Source organism: Gigantopelta aegis, chromosome 5 (assembly GCF_016097555.1).
Source record: "Gigantopelta aegis isolate Gae_Host chromosome 5, Gae_host_genome, whole genome shotgun sequence".
Taxonomy (NCBI): domain Eukaryota; kingdom Metazoa; phylum Mollusca; class Gastropoda; order Neomphalida; family Peltospiridae; genus Gigantopelta; species Gigantopelta aegis.
Window position 1 is genome coordinate 34,067,746 of NC_054703.1, and position 16,843 is coordinate 34,084,588.

The window sequence follows — 16,843 nt, forward strand, 5'->3', positions numbered from 1 at the left end:
CCATCCCTATACTGAACCACTAAAAAAGAGCAAATTTCATAATACAGTGAAAACCATCTTGGAAACTAGACACCATCAGGACCAAGTAAAATGTCTGGTTTTAAGGGGTGTCCACTTTAGAGAGGTTATTTTCTGTACTGATATTTAAAAAGTGACCATGAAAAACATCTGGTTTTGAAAGAATTCTGGCTTTCAGACAAACTCGGGGTTGTTCATGTCTTTTAAAACTTATTATCATTACCGTATTTGACCGGAAATAAGCCCATGTCTTTGAATAAGCCCACCTCCGTTTTGATAGCATTTAAGAAATTAGGCCCTCATTCGTAAATAAGCCCACCCCCAACTTCGTCACCTTATAAATAACATGAAATTGCAAGTTTGCTCAAAGTTCATTTAAAAGGTCATACCTCCTGCAGATAATTAAGCACAAATGTAACACAATATTTTACCACCAGTGAGATTTAGCAGTCTAACAATAACAGTGTGTAACATTGTTTTCAATTTCATGCCTGCAGTATTTCTCTGAAGTATCCAAGCCAAGTATGAACTAAAAACCAGTGTCTATTTTTACCACCACACTGGGTCTGCAGTTAATGCTAATTAAGCAAATACCGTATTCTGATTGGCTAAGAACAATGACCTTAGATTGACAATTCTTTGCAGTGTAAGCTAGCTGCCCGTGTCAGAAACGTGTGTATAGGCTATTGAGTTTGTTGTTAATTGCTGTTGTTTTAAGTCTTCTCAGCATTAAAGTTTGGATGTAAATAAACAGCACTGGTAAGTAATTGTAACATAGAAGGTGTGTTTCTGATAATTAGATACTAGTAAAAAAAAACCCAATTTAATTAATAAACAATTATTATTTATTAATAACAAATGGAACACTAATTAATAGATGTGCTACTGAACGTTTTTTGTTTTTTTCCTAGTTCATTTAAATATTGTTATTTATTTTAATTATTATTATTAAAAAAAAATTCAACAAAACTGGCCCCTTGTCTGGGAATAAGCCCACCCCATGCCAAGCTCACAATGAGTTGTCTTGGCCCCCTGGGCTTATTTCCGGTCAAATACGGTAATACAATAAATGGAGAAAAGAGTAAATGAAATGCTCTAAATCAAACCTTTGAAACATTTTGCACCACCTCAGTGACAAATTTTGGGTTGTCGATGTATTATCATTAACATAATAAATGGAGAAAAATGTAAATCAAACCCTTGAGACATTTTGCACCACCTCAGGGACAAATTTTGGGTTGTCGATGTATTATCATTAACATAATAAATGGAGAAAAATGTAAATGAAAAACACACTCGATCAAACCTTTGAGACATTTCGCACCACCTCAGGGACACATTTTGGGTTGTCGATGTATTATCATTAACATAATAAATGAATGAAGAAAAATGTAAATCGAACCCTTGAGACTTTTTCCACTGCCTCAGGGACAAATTTGGGGTTTTCGATGTATTTTTTAAGCTTCTTCAACGTGGCTTCAGGTATATTATCTTTGTCATAGTCCATGAGCTTCTTCAAAAACTGACCATCACCCAAAACTGACTTGGCACCTGCCCAGTCCGTCCTAATAAAAACAGAGAAGAAAATTAGTGTTATCCTTATTCTAATTTCAAGTGTTTGTTGTTGTTTTTTAAATAGCAAATATATCCAATTTTTATATTAAAGGGACATTCCTGAGTTTGCTGCAATTTTAAAGATGTTATTGACTAACAGAGACCTTTTAACGATTGTAATTACTATATTAAACGTGTTTCTGATCGTTCTAATATTTGTACTAGGTTAAATTTCATTTTATTTCCTAAAATATATCTTTTCGTACGTACAAAATTATTTGAAGACAAAATCCAGTTTAGGCTTCGTAGAAATATTAAGACGACCACAAACACATTGAATATACATACACTGGTTATTCTAAACATGAAACTATATTTAATATGTAAGTTTAATCGTAGAAATATTTTATTAGTCGGAAACATCTTACAATGCAGCAAACTGAGGAATGTCCCTTTAAGAATAATCATTACAAATATCACCAGCTAGTTATTACAGTCTTCACCAGGCAACGCGAGTGAACGAAGGAAGGAAATGCTTTATTAAACGACGCACTCAACACATTTTATTTACGGTTATATGGCGTCAGACATATGGTTAAGGACCACACAGGTATTGAGAATAGTAACCCCACCTCTAAAACTCGCCTGAGAGGAGTTTTAGGAGAGTGATACACAAATTGATTGCCTTGCATTAATAGTCCCTGGCTATCCAGAGACAGGACTCCCCAGGGTCAAGTCCCTGGCTATCCAGAGACAGGACTCCCCCCGGTCAAGTCCCTGGCTATCCAGAGACAGGACCCACCCCCTACCCCACCCCGGGTCAAGTCCCTGGCTATCCAGAGACAGGACCCCACGGGTCAAGTCCCTGGCTATCCAGAGACAGGACCCCCCCGATCAAGTCCCTGGCTATCCAGAGACATGACTCCCCCGGGTCAAGTCCCTGGCTATCCAGAGACAGGACTCCCCCGGGTCAAGTCCCTGGCTATCCAGAGACAGAACCCTCCCTCCCGGGTCAAGTCCCTGGCTATCCAGAGACAGGACCCCCCCCCCCTACCCCACCCCGGGTCAAGTCCCTGGCTATCCAGAGACAGGACCCCCCCCCCGTCAAGTCCCTGGCTATTCAGAGACAGGACCCACCCGGGTCAAGTCCCTGGCTATCCAGAGACAGGACCTCCCGGGTCGGGTCAAGTCCCTGGCTATCTAGAGACAGGACCCACCGGGTCAAGTCCCTGGCTATCTAGAGACAGGACCAGGGATGGACACGCCTGAAACTTTAGTAGTATAGGGGCATGCTAAAATAGTTCAAAGTATCATCCTAAAGCTCTCATATATGGATTGTAGAATAAGAACAGATACTGTTCATTTCTGACTTTAAAATGATTCAATATTTAACAAATTTCAAATACAAAATGTCTCTTAGCAAAATGTTCTTCAAAACACACGGACAAATTCTATGACAGTGTGTACAAGCTATGATGGTTTGATAATCACTTGGATCTCAGCAATGACACTGTTATCTACAGCAACCATATGGTTACCCCTCTACACCCCTCTGGAACCTTCCTGACTTACTACTGGCCCTCTACCCCTACCCCAAGTAATCTCCCTGACTTACTTCTGGCCCTCTATCCTCTACCCTCCACCCACCCCCAATAATCTCCCTGACTTACTTCTGGCCCAGTAACACACAGACAGCTTCCATGACGGTCTGTACAAGTTCTGGTGGTTTGGTAAATACTCGGATCTCAGCAGCAACCGAATACTCCCCCTCTAACCCCCCACCCCAGTAATACCCCTGTACCCCTGACTTACTTCTGGCCTAGTAACACACAGACAGCTTCCATGATGGTCTGTACAAGTTCTGGTGGTTTGGTAAACACACAAATTTTAGAAGCAACTATGTACTCCCACTCTACACCCCCCCCCCCCCCCCCCCCCCCCCCCCCCCATAACCTCCCTGACTTACTTCTGGCCCAGTAATTCACAGACAGCTTCCATGACGGTCTGTACAAGTTCAGGTGGTTTTGTAAACACACAAATTTTAGCAGCAACCAAGTGCACCCCCTCTACCCCTACTCCCCATAACCACCCCTGACTTACTTCTGGCCCAGTAACACATAAACAGCTTCCATGACGGTCTGTACAAGTTCTGGTGGTTTTGTAAACACTTGAATCTCAGCAGCAACTGAATACTCCCCCACCCACCCCCAGTAACCTCCCTAACTTACTTCTGGCCCAGTAACACGCAGACAGCTTCCATGACGGTCTGTACAAGTTCTGGTGGTTTGGTAAACACTCGGATCTCAGCAGCAACCGAATACTCCCCCTCTAACCCACCACCCACCCCCAGTAACCCCCCTGACTTACTTCTGGCCCAGTAACACGCAGACAGCTTCCATGACGGTCTGTACAAGTTCTGGTGGTTTGGTAAACACTCGGATCTCAGCAATGTCACTCTTATCCAAAGAATCAAGAGCCTAGAAAACAAATAAACACAAATTTAAAATCATGGCGAAGTTTCATTTTGTATAGAGAGAATAATAAACAAATTATCAGTTATTATCAAATTTATGTCCCAATTGAAATCATTTTCAATTGCCAAGAGCTTTGGCAAGTAACAAAAAATGAAAATTATTTTATGAGGGACGTAAATTTGATAAGTGGAACTGAATGTGTTATTTTATTTATTCCCCACAAACAAGAATTAATTTTTATAGATTAAGGTCTAAAATATTACATACAAAAGGTCTCAACCCCAAAACCAGTATCTCAAATTCTGAATTTTACATGTTTTGAATTACAGCCATATCTAGTGATGGGTGGCCTGACCAGAAAAATATAAACATGTGTACTTTAAGGTTAAAAGTACCCATTCTGTCTAAATGGACAAAATCATCTATTACTGCAATTTCTCATTCCAGCCAGTGCACTACAACTGGTATATCAAAGGCCGTGGTATATGCTATCCTGTCTGTGGGATGGTGCATATAAAAGATCCCTTGCTACTAATGGAAAAAAATGTAGTTGGTGTCCTCTCTAAGACTATATGTCGAAAATTACCAATGTTTGACATCCAATAGCCGATGATTAATAAATCAATGTGCTCTAGTGGTGTCATTAAACAAAATCAAACTTTCTTCTTTCCTTACCTTTAAGGAGGCCTCCAGTGCTGGGAGGGCCTCGTCCAGATCTCTCTGTGCATCATCGGCGATAGCCTGAGTCTCCTCAGCCTTGACCGTGGCCGTGGCTTCGTCTTCCATGACAACCTTCCTCACCTGGCGACAAACACAAACTGTCACTTGTTACTGATCTCCATGGTGTCATAGTTATTAAGTCATCAGCTTGATAGGCAATTGGTCAGGTCAGGTCAGGTCAGGTCAGGTCAGGTCAGGTCAGGTCAGGTCAGGTCAGATAATTTAACGTGCACATTCAGAGCAAGCTGTTGTAGTGCACGCATTTTTGTGAAGGAAATTGGGTGTGTTTTTGAATGGTCTGCGTAAATAAAAGAGGGCACACTGCCTCAGATATCTGAGCTGTCTGTCCAGGACAGTGGATCAAAGAGAAGTTGGTGTAATGACATTACAATGGACACACTGACTCTTTCAACTTTCTCTGGGTGGGAGCAGGTAACAGGTTCTGAACCCAGTACCTACCAGCATTAAGTCGAATGGCTTAGGTCAGGTTAAGTATTAAGAGAAATAAAAGAGACAGTACCAGGAATTGAACCGAGTACCTGAGGCAGGTTATTGCACTAGGGTGAGAGGTCAGGTTAAGTATTAAGAGAAATAAAAGAGCTGGTACCCGGGAATTGAACAGAGTACCTGAGGCAGGTTACTGCACCAGGGTGAGAGTGCAGGTTAGGTATTAAGAGAAATAAAAGAGCTGGTACCCGGAAATTGAACCGAGTACCTGAGGCAGGTTACTGCACTAGGGTGAGAGGTCAGGTTAGGTATTAAGAGAAATAAAAGAGCTGGTACCCGGGAATTGAACCCAGTACCTGAGGCAGGATATTGCACTAGGGTGAGAGATCAGGTTAGGTATTAAGAGAAATAAAAGAGACAGTACCAGGAATTGAACCCAGTACCTGAGGCAGGTTATTGCACTAGGGTGAGAGGTCAGGTTAAGTATTAAGAGAAATAAAAGAGACAGTACCAGAAATTGAACCCAGTACCTGAGGCAGGTTATTGCACTAGGGTGAAAGGTCAGGTTAAGTATTAAGAGAAGTAAAAGAGCCGGTATCGGGAATTGAACCCAGTACTGAGGCAGGTTATTGCACTAGGGTGAGAGGTCAGGTTAAGTATTAAGAGAAGTAAAAGAGCCGGTATTGGGAATTGAACCCAGTACCTGAGGCAGGTTATTGCACTAAGGTGAGAGATCAGGTTAAGTATTAAGAGAAGCAAAAGAGCCGGTATCGGGAATTGAACTGAGTACCTGAGGCAGGTTATTGCACTAGGGTGAGAGATCAGGTTAAGTATTAAGAAAAGTAAAAGAGCCAGTACCCGGGAATTGAACCGAGTACCTGAGGCAGGTTACTGCACTAGGGTGAGAGATCAGGTTAGGTATTAAGAGAAGCAAAAGAGCCCGTACCCGGGAACTGAATCCAGTACCTGAGGCAGGTTATTGCACTAGAGTGAGAGATCAGGTTAAGTATTAAGAGAAGTAAAAGAGCCGGTATCGGGAATTGAATCCAGTACCTGAGGCAGGTTATTGCACTAAGGTGAGAGATCAGGTTAAGTATTAAGAGAAGCAAAAGAGCCGGTATCGGGAATTGAACTGAGTACCTGAGGCAGGTTATTGCACTAGGGTGAGAGATCAGGTTAAGTATTAAGAGAAGTAAAAAAGCTGGTACGGGGATTTGAACCCAGTACCTGAGGCTATTTTGGTGTGTCAGTGTTGTACAATACTTACAGCGTCGGCCTTCTCCTGGTCAACCACAAGTCTCTCCATCAACGCGTTCGTGTCGACTGATTTCTTCTTCAGCTCGGGTTCGAGGGCGACCAACTCTTTCTTCATCTTGTCCACGATGTCGTTCGTCTCCAGCAGTTTCTGTAAACCATTTTTCACTCGGTCCCTCGCATTAGTCAGAAGTCTAAAAGCATAAACAGAGACACACATTTTCTCTTAACTTTACTAGTCAGAAGTCTAAAATCATAAACAGAGACACACATTTTCTCTATCATTTGTAGTCAGAAGTCTAAAATCATAAATAGAACAAACATGTTGTCTATCTTTTGTAGTCAGAGGTCTAAAACCATAAACAGAGACACACATTTTCTTTCTCTTTCCTTTGAACAAGTTTCTTCACAGACAAGACAGTACATACTACAGCCTTGATATATATACCAGTCATGGGGGCATTGGTTGGGATGGGAAAAACACAAAACAATCAGAGAATAAGACCACCGAGGGCTTTAGCAAATTACATTTAAGAGACTGAATGTCTACACTTTACCAGTATTCACTGTATGATCATGAAGTAAAATTGCATTAGTTCATTCAGTTGTACTTATTTTCGTGCTTCTATCCACTTAAGGTTCAAGCACATTGTCCTATAGGCACACAATTCAGCTATCTGTTTCAGAACAGTGCGTTAGTGGTTAATGGAAGAGAAGTTGGTGTAGTGGGGAATTTATACCAGTACCCAGTCTGATGGCCTAACGACCACACCACCGAGGCCGGCTTTTGCACCAGGGTGAGAGGTCAGGCCAAGTATTAAGTAGAGAAGTAAAGTCTCACTTTGTCCTCTCGGTGAGCATGGTCAGGTAGAGGTTGATTAGCTCCAGGTAACTGGTGGGCGTAGTGTAGTAGTGGCGCTTCAGCTCCAGGTAAAACTTGTCAGCCATCATCGTCACGCTCATGTGAATCTCAACGCACATCTTGGCGATTCGGTTCTGTTAAAAAAAAAAAAATACGGGCAAAGTGATTTATTTTTGGAAGGAAGGAAATTTTATTTACAGTTATATGGTGTCAGACATATGGTTAAATCCCACACAGATATAGGGAGGAAACCCGCTGTCACCACTTCATGGGTTACTCCTTTCAATTAGCAGCAAGGGATCTTTTACATACACAATCCAACAGACAGGATAGTACATACCACAGCCTTTGTTACACCAGTTGAGGAGCACTGGCTGGAACAAGAAATAGCCCAATGGGGCCACCGACAGGGATTGATCCTAAACTGACCGCACATCAAGGGAACACTTAACCACTGGGCTACGTCCTGCTCCTTATCTATTGGAACAAAAATATCATGGGCAAAAAGTGGTTTATCTACTGGATGTTAAACACTTGGTTGATATTTTTACTTGTAGTCATAAAGGATATGAAGAACTCGAGAGATTTATGAGTAATGCTATTTTATTGCCGAAAGAAGAATGTACATGTACTACATCACTGAAACCGGTAACCACTGGTTTAGCTAAGTAAGGTTTGAAAAACTGGGCCTATGTCTTCGAAGCCATCTTAGCCCTACGAAATCGTAAAACTGTTGTAGGCTGTGACGTCACTACAGCACATGCCACAGTGATGTCATAGCTTACGATCGGTTTTACGATTTCGTAGGCTAAGATTGCTTCGAAAATACGGGCCCTGGGCCCCGTTCCACAAAGCGATCTTAGTGCTAAGATCATCTTAAGAGCATACAGTAGTTATGCACATACGATGATCTTAGGTCCCCTGATCCAGTGTTAAGAGAAATAAAATACCTTGAGTTCATCATCCCCGAGTTCAACGTTTTCAAAGAACGATTCAGACACGCCGAGGAGAGCTTCCTTGGGCCACTCGGTGAACCAGTCGATCGTGCAGCAGTTGACGAGAGATGGGAACATGCGGCACCGCGACCGGAACGACGAGCCCACGGGACTCATACACAACACAATGTGCAGGTTGTTTCTGTAAGGAAAACAGCAAGACTGGTTATTAAATCTGTAGAAATTACTGGGATTTGTATTAAGTGAACCACCATTTCGGGAGAAACTGATTGCTCTAATGTCTCACGAGACTCATACACAACACGATGTACAGCTTATTTCTGTAAGGAAAACAACAAGATGGCGATATTAAATCTGTAGCAATAATTGTGATGGGACAGAAAAGGTTGAGATGGGATGTAACAGAATGAAACAAGAGTGAGATGGAATGGAATGGAACCGGATGAGATGGGACAGGAAGGATTGGATGAGATAGAAAGAATTGGGGGAGGGGGGGGATGTGGGGGGGAACAGGATGAGATAGGATGGAAACAAGATAAGATGAGATTTGACAGAAAGAAATGGATACAAAAAGGATTGAATGACACAGTATGAGATAGGATGGGACAGAAAGGATTGGAAGGAAGGAAGAAAATGTTTAATTTAATGACGCACTCAACACATTTTATTTACGGTTATATGATGTCAGATATATAGTTAAGGACTACACAGATATTGAGAGAGGAAACCCGCTGTTGCCACGTCATGGGCTACTCGTTTTGGTTAGCAGCAAGGGATCTTTTATATGTACCATCCTACAAAATAGGATAGTACATACCACAGCCTTTGTTACATCAGTTGTGGAGCACTGGCTGGAACGAGAAACCGCCCAATAGATGAGACAGGATGAGATGGGATGAAAAAGGATGGGATGGGCCAGGAATGATTAGATGAGACTGAAAGGATGGAAAAGGATGAGATTGGACGACTCAGGAAGCATTAAATGGGACAGGATGGACTGGGTATGATAGGAACCTGACAAAATGGGACAAAACACAACAGGATGTAAAAGGATGTTACAGAATAGAACAGAAAGCACTGAATGAATGGATGGATGGATGGATGGATGGACAGACATATGGATGCTTACACTACATTCCCTGCACTATTCAGTGATTACGCCACATGGTAACATCAATTAACAGATTTACTGTACATGCTGGCATGTTGTTAAACATTCACCAATTCCATTATAATTATGAACCAAATGAATCATAATATATAACGTCAAAGACAGAATCTGTACCTGACTCGATTGATACAGAATTCGTAAATGAGATCTCGGTTTCCCTCCGGTATCCCAGCATCCTTTGCTCCGGGCCGACAGCCGATGATGAGCTGTTCGTATTCCTCGGGCTCAAACAGATTGGGGACCTCGCCCGAGTTCAGGATGTTGTTAATGTCCTCAAGAAACTCCTCCACCACAATCTGAACAAGATAAAAATCATTTTAAACTTAACACTCCTGGGAATGAAGGAATAAATGTCTAACAACACCCCAGCACAAATGGTAAGTATGTGAAATAACTGGGGGAACATGGACGCTGACTGCTCTAATTGTATTTGGTATAACAACACAGCAGACTTCACAGCTACGGTGGCAACACTTATACTTCTTAAAGGATGGCTGTGTATTTCATGTAATACTTTGTTATGTCATTTAAAGGATGGCTGTATATTTCATGTAATACTTTGTTATGTCATTTAAAGGATGGCTGTATATTTCATGTAATACTTTGTTATGTCGTTTAAAGGATGGCTGTATAGTTCATGTAATACTTTGTTATGTCATTTAAAGGATGGCTGTATATTTTATGTAATATTTTGTTATGTCATTTAAAGGATGGCTGTATAGTTCATGTAATATTTTGTTATGTCGTTTAAAGGATGACTGTATATTCCATGTAATATTTTGTTATGTCGTTTAAAGGATGGCTGTATATTTCATGTAATATATTGTTATGTCCTTTAAAGGATGGCTGTATATTCCATGTAATACTTTGTTATGTCCTTTAAAGGATGGCTGTATATTCCATGTAATATTTTATGTCATTTAAAGGATGACTGTATATTCCATGTAATACTTTGTTATGTCGTTTAAAGGATGGCTGTATATTTCATGTAATATATTGTTATGTCATTTAAAGGATGGCTGTATATTCCATGTAATACTTTGTACATGTCCTTTAAAGGATGGCTGTATATTCCATGTAATATTTTATGTCATTTAAAGGATGGCTGTATATTCCATGTAATACTTTGTTATGTCGTTTAAAGGATGGCTGTATATTCCATGTAATATTTTATGTCCTTTAAAGGATGGCTGTATATTCCATGTAATATTTTAAGTCATTTAAAGGATGGCTGTATATTTCATGTAATACTTTGTTATGTCGTTTAAAGGATGGCTGTGTATTTCATGTAATACTTTGTTATGTCGTTTAAAGGATGGCTGTATAGTTCATGTAATACTTTGTTATGTCATTTAAAGGATGGCTGTATATTTTATGTAATATTTTGTTATGTCATTTAATGGCTGTATAGTTCATGTAATATTTTGTTATGTCGTTTAAAGGATGACTGTATATTCCATGTAATATTTTGTTATGTCGTTTAAAGGATGGCTGTATATTTCATGTAATATATTGTTATGTCCTTTAAAGGATGGCTGTATATTCCATGTAATACTTTGTTATGTCCTTTAAAGGATGGCTGTATATTCCATGTAATATTTTATGTCATTTAAAGGATGGCTGTATATTCCATGTAATACTTTGTTATGTCGTTTAAAGGATGGCTGTATATTTCATGTAATATATTGTTATGTCATTTAAAGGATGGCTGTATATTCCATGTAATATTTTATGTCCTTTAAAGGATGGCTGTATATTCCATGTAATATTTTAAGTCATTTAAAGGATGGCTGTATATTTCATGTAATACTTTGTTATGTCCTTTAAAGGATGGCTGTATATTCCATGTAATACTTTGTTATGTCGTTTAAAGGATGGCTGTATATTTCATGTAATACTTTGTTATGTCGTTTAACCTTTAGACTACTGGATTAATTTTTAACAAAAACCACATTGAGTGGGTACAAGTTTATAATTTTTACTCACATATATTCACTTAAATGTTTTATAAATACATGAAATAAAGTTCATATATGAATCGGTAAGTATTATTTTTGTGTCTTTTTTGTAATTTTTATTATTTTTAGATCAGCTAATGGTGATTAAAATTAGGCAAAAAATCGAAAAAGTTGCGTTTACTTACGGGCATTTTTGGCCAGCTGTCCAGTATTTATGTCCATTATTCCCGATAACAGTGGTTTTGTGACCAGATTTTTTTTTTAAACCCGAACTACGATTCATATTGCAATATTTGGTAATTTTCGTTGTTGGTAAAACAATCAAATTTATTATCAAATTAGCTGTCACAATCAGCTATCGATCCCTGAAAATGACTGCGACGTGCCGCGAAAATACTTCCCGAAAACCACTTTTTGAACTCAAAATTTCAAGGTATTTTCAATTGAAAAAATCAAAACAAAAGCCATCATTTTGAAAAAAAAAATCTTTTTTCTTTTATTATATTTCCATTTCCGGTGAGTATCGTGTGCAAAACGGCGGGAAATATGAATTGGGGAATGCACTGTATACAGTGTACAGTATGTCGACTAACGTGACGTCGGGCGAGATATCTCGCCTGCAGTACTCAGAAGGTTAAAGGATGGCTGTATATTTCATGTAATACTTTGTGATGTCGTTTAAAGGCTGGCTGTATATTCCATGTAATATAGTGTTATGTCGTTTAAAGGCTGGCTGTATATTCCATGTAATATAGTGTTATGTCGTTTAAAGGATGGCTGTATATTCCATGTAATATATTGTTATGTCGTTTAAAGGATGGCTGTATATTCCATGTAATATTTTGTTATGTCGTTTAAAGGATGGCTGTATATTCCATGTAATACTTTGTTATGTCCTTTAAAGGATGGCTGTATATTCCATGTAATACTTTATGTCATTTAAAGGATGGCTGTATATTTCATGTAATACTTTGTTATGCCATTTAAAGGATGGCTGTATATTCCATGTAATACTTTGTTATGTTGTTTAAAGGATGGCTGTATATTCCATGTAATACTGTGTTATGTCGTTTAAAGGATGGCTGTATATTTCATGTAATACTTTATGTCATTTAAAGGATGATTGTATATTCCATGTAATACTTTATGTCCTTTAAAGGATGGCTGTATATTCCATGTAATACTTTGTTATGTCATTTAAAGGATGGCTGTATATTTCATGTAATACTTTGTTATGCCATTTAAAGGATGGCTGTATATTCCATGTAATATTTTGTTATGTCGTTTAAAGGATGGCTGTATATTCCATGTAATACTTTGTTATGTCGTTTAAAGGATGGCTGTATATTCAATGTAATACTTTGTTATGTCGTTTAAAGGATGGCTGTATATTCCATGTAATACTTTGTTATGTCGTTTAAAGGATGGCTGTATATTCCATGTAATACTTTGTTATGTCGTTTAAAGGATGGCTGTATATTCCATGTAATACTTTGTTATGTCCTTTAAAGGATGGCTGTATATTTCATGTAATACTTTGTCATTTAAAGGATGATTGTATATTCCATGTAATACTTTGTTATGTCGTTTAAAGGATGGTTGTATATTCCATGTAATACTTTGTTAAAGGATGGCTGCATATTAATTGTAATCCTCATTTAAAGGATGACTGTATTGGTAATTCTTTATTATTTTTTTTAAATGATGGCTTCTAAGGCCTAGATTACATTATATGACGTAACTCAACTGCATGGTCGCATCGTGTCGTGTTATGAGTCACGACCCGTTGACACTATACGACAGGCACCATCTGCAACCGAACATTTTCGGTCATGTCATATATTGAATGGGCCAACCAAAAATCAGTCACAGACGACTGGTGTTTCAATACACACTAAATGACATGACTCAATCTCAACAGTTGAGTTGTGTCACGTCATACGATGTTACCTGCGTCTAGTGAAGAGGAACACTGTGTTGAGATTCTGCACCCCGGCGAGAGTGTAGAGTTAAAACTATTGTTACCTGCATGTCAGTTAAGAGGAACACTGTGTTGAGGTTCTGCACCCCAGTGAGAGTGTAAAGTTAAAACTATTGTTACCTGCGTGTCCGTGAAGAGGAACACTGTGTTGAGATTCTGCACCCCGGCAAGAGTGTAGAGTTTTTTCAGATCCTCATGGAATGCTGTGTAGTCGTAGCCACGACTCAGCTCGATCTGGACACACTGGTAGCCGCAGATGTGAGACGCCAGTCTGTCGAAATATTAAACACATGGACTTTAAAACAAGGTGCCATGAAATAAAGTATGTACTGTGTCAAATAACCCAACAATTAACATGTTGATGTAACGATTAACATGTTGATGCAACGATTAACATGTTGACGCAATAATGAACATGTTGACGCAATAATGGACATGTTGACGCAACAATGAACATGTTGACGCAACAATGAACATGTTGAACCAAAAATTTACATGTTGAACCGACGATTAACATGTTGATGCAACGATTAACATGTTGACGCAATAATGGACATGTTGACGCAACAATGAACATGTTGAACCGAAAATTAACATGTTGAACCAAAAATTAACATGTTGAACCGACGATTAACATGTCGACGCAACGATTAACATGTTGATGCAATGCTTAACATGTTGAAAAAATTATTAACATGTTGATGCAACGATTAACATGTTGATGCAACAATTAACATGTTGACCCAACAATTAACATGTTGACATGGCTAACTCTGACGGTCGCTAAATTCGCCAGTTGCGAATTTCAAAAACAACTGGCGTAATAATAATAAGTGGCGAAATTATTTCAAGTTACAAAATAACTGGGTTTCTGCAATGTTTGAAGTTTAGTAGATAACTTGGCGAAAGGTTTTGCTGACCCAGAGCCAGTCCTGTGTTGCTACTTCTGACCCATTAATAAAATAACTTATGTATATCACCATATTTGAATGACTGAAGAATTAATAAATAAAGTGAAGGAATAAACAAATTGCCATGTGTATAAATCAACAAATGAATAAATTAAAGAATGAACAGATCCATTAACAAATTAATTAATTAGCAAATTAATTTACTGATTATTGAATGAATGAATTAACAAATTAGAATATTACTCAACAAAATGAATGAATTAACATATTAATCTTCTGATCAACAAAAGGAATAAATTAACAAATGAATTTATGAACAGATTAATCTATTGATCAAAACATTAATATATTGATCAACAACTGAATAAATTAACAAATTAATCTATTGATCAAGAAATGAATGAAAGAATTTTTTTTTTTTTTCATTAACAAGTAAATGAATGAACAAATTAATCTACTGATAAATTTTTTTTAATGAATGAACAGTTTAACATATTGATCAACAAATGAATGGAATAACAAATGAATGAATGAACACATTAATTTTGTTATCAACAGAACGAATGGCGTCACAAATTAATCTTTTGATCAATCAAGGAAATGTTTCAATTAACGACGCACTCAACCTTTTGATCAATGAATGAATGAAGTACAATGAAACCTCTCAATACCAGACCCTCTGTAAACCGGAATTTCCTCAAAACCGGACATTTTACTTGGTCCCTTTTGAAATATCTGTGTAGAAGAGAACCTCTCTAAACCAGATACCTCTGAAAACTGGACTTTTTTTACTTGGTCTCAAGGTTGTCTGGTTTAGGAGTTTCACTGTAACCAATTTACTCTTTTGATCGACAAGTTACCAGTGATGAATGAACAAATGAATCTACTGACCACTCAACACAGGAATGAATGATTGAATGAATGAAGAAATGAATCTACTGACCAATCAAGAAAAGAATGAATGATCGAATGAATGAATGAACAAATGAATCTACTCATCAATCAACAAAAGAATGAATGATCGAATGAATGAGCAAATGAATCTACTGATCAATCAACAAAAGAATGAATGACCGAATGAATGAATGAGCAAATGAATCTACTGATCAATCAACAAAAGAATGAATGACCGAATGAATGAACAAATGAATCTACTAATCAATCAACAAAAGAATGAATGAACAAATGAATCTACTCCTCAATCAACAAAAGAATGAATGACCGAATGAATGAGCAAATGAATCTACTAATCAATCAACAAAAGAATGAATGAACAAATGAATCTACTCCTCAATCAACAAAAGAATGAATGACCGAATGAATGAACAAATTTTACTTTACTTTGTCTTTAAAAAACAAGACACTGACCTTGTTAAAAAGTTTGTTTTGTTTAGTGACACCACTAGAACACATTGATTTAATAATCATCGGCTATTGGATGTCCAACATTTGATAACTTTGACATATAGTCTTAAAGAGGAAATCCGCTACATGTTTCCATTAGTAGCAAAGGGATCTTTTCCATGCACCATCCCAGACAGGATAGCACATACCACTGACTTTGAGATACCAGTCATGGTGCACTGACCTTGTTAACGACTGTTTTCCACACCCACCCACTCCAACTAGCAGGGCGTTTCCTCTCTCCTGGCGTATCATGCGCACAATACGGGTCACATGCTCCACTGCGTCTATGAAAAACACCAGCTTCATTTCCTTCGATGACTGCATGTTATAGTCATCAAGGTACTGAAAAGACAATAACAAGGTAGACAATGAAAAACACCAGCTTTATTTGCTTAGATGACTGCTTATTATATAACATTTAGTGAAATATCTTAAATATCAGTGAAATAAAAGTGTTATCAGTCACTAAGTGACGATAACACATTTCAGAGTGAAAATTTAAGTATTTCACTCTAAAATGTGTTATTGTCACTGTAGAAAGTGTTATCTTCACTGTAAGAAAACCGGAACTATTTTGCTGCTGGCATTTTAAAAATAAAGGTAAATTGCCAAAAGTTATATAATAAATAGAAAATTTCATGTTTTTTGTCAAATATGAGTCATATCTCATCTCTTGAAGCGAAAGTGACTCATGAGATATGACTGCAAACTTCACTCGATGAGATATAAATCATATTTGACAAAAAACACAAAATATCCTCCTATTTTATAGCCATCCAGATATTGAAAACACAAACAATAGCAAGATAAAGAACGACAAAAAGAAAGAAAGAAGAAACATTTAACTATCGACGCACTCAGCACATATTTATTTACAGTTATGTCATGTTTTAACGTAATGTAACGTTTTTAACATGCTCCTATACCACTAAGGTTTCGAGCATGTCTACCTCGGGTTTGACCTCTGGAGGCCAGGGGCCCAATCCGGGGCAGAATTACTTAGGTCAATTTTGAACTTAAGCCAATGGGGTAGGGGACTTTATACTTTTATTTTAAATGCGCCGTTTCTAATAAAATTAATAAATATAAATTAAATATTTATAAAATTTTGGTCGCCATTTTTTATCGGG

General features: G+C 38.0%; 1 protein-coding gene across 5 annotated transcripts in view; it reads right to left on the reverse strand.

The window, feature by feature from the left end:
- LOC121373669 (dynein heavy chain 6, axonemal-like) overlaps window positions 1–16,843 on the reverse strand; it is a 133,064-nt gene that overhangs the window by 47,976 nt on the left and 68,245 nt on the right. For all 5 annotated transcript variants that reach the window (XM_041500392.1, XM_041500389.1, XM_041500390.1 and 2 more), the window contains exons 48-56: window positions 15,895–16,055; window positions 13,516–13,666; window positions 9,571–9,752; window positions 8,280–8,466; window positions 7,309–7,463; window positions 6,481–6,661; window positions 4,722–4,847; window positions 3,940–4,049; window positions 1,421–1,583 (exon numbers count right to left, since the gene is read on the reverse strand). In XM_041500392.1, coding sequence (XP_041356326.1) covers window positions 1,421–1,583; window positions 3,940–4,049; window positions 4,722–4,847; window positions 6,481–6,661; window positions 7,309–7,463; window positions 8,280–8,466; window positions 9,571–9,752; window positions 13,516–13,666; window positions 15,895–16,055 — 1,416 coding nt within the window. The remainder of the gene's footprint in view (window positions 1–1,420; window positions 1,584–3,939; window positions 4,050–4,721; window positions 4,848–6,480; window positions 6,662–7,308; window positions 7,464–8,279; window positions 8,467–9,570; window positions 9,753–13,515; window positions 13,667–15,894; window positions 16,056–16,843) is intronic.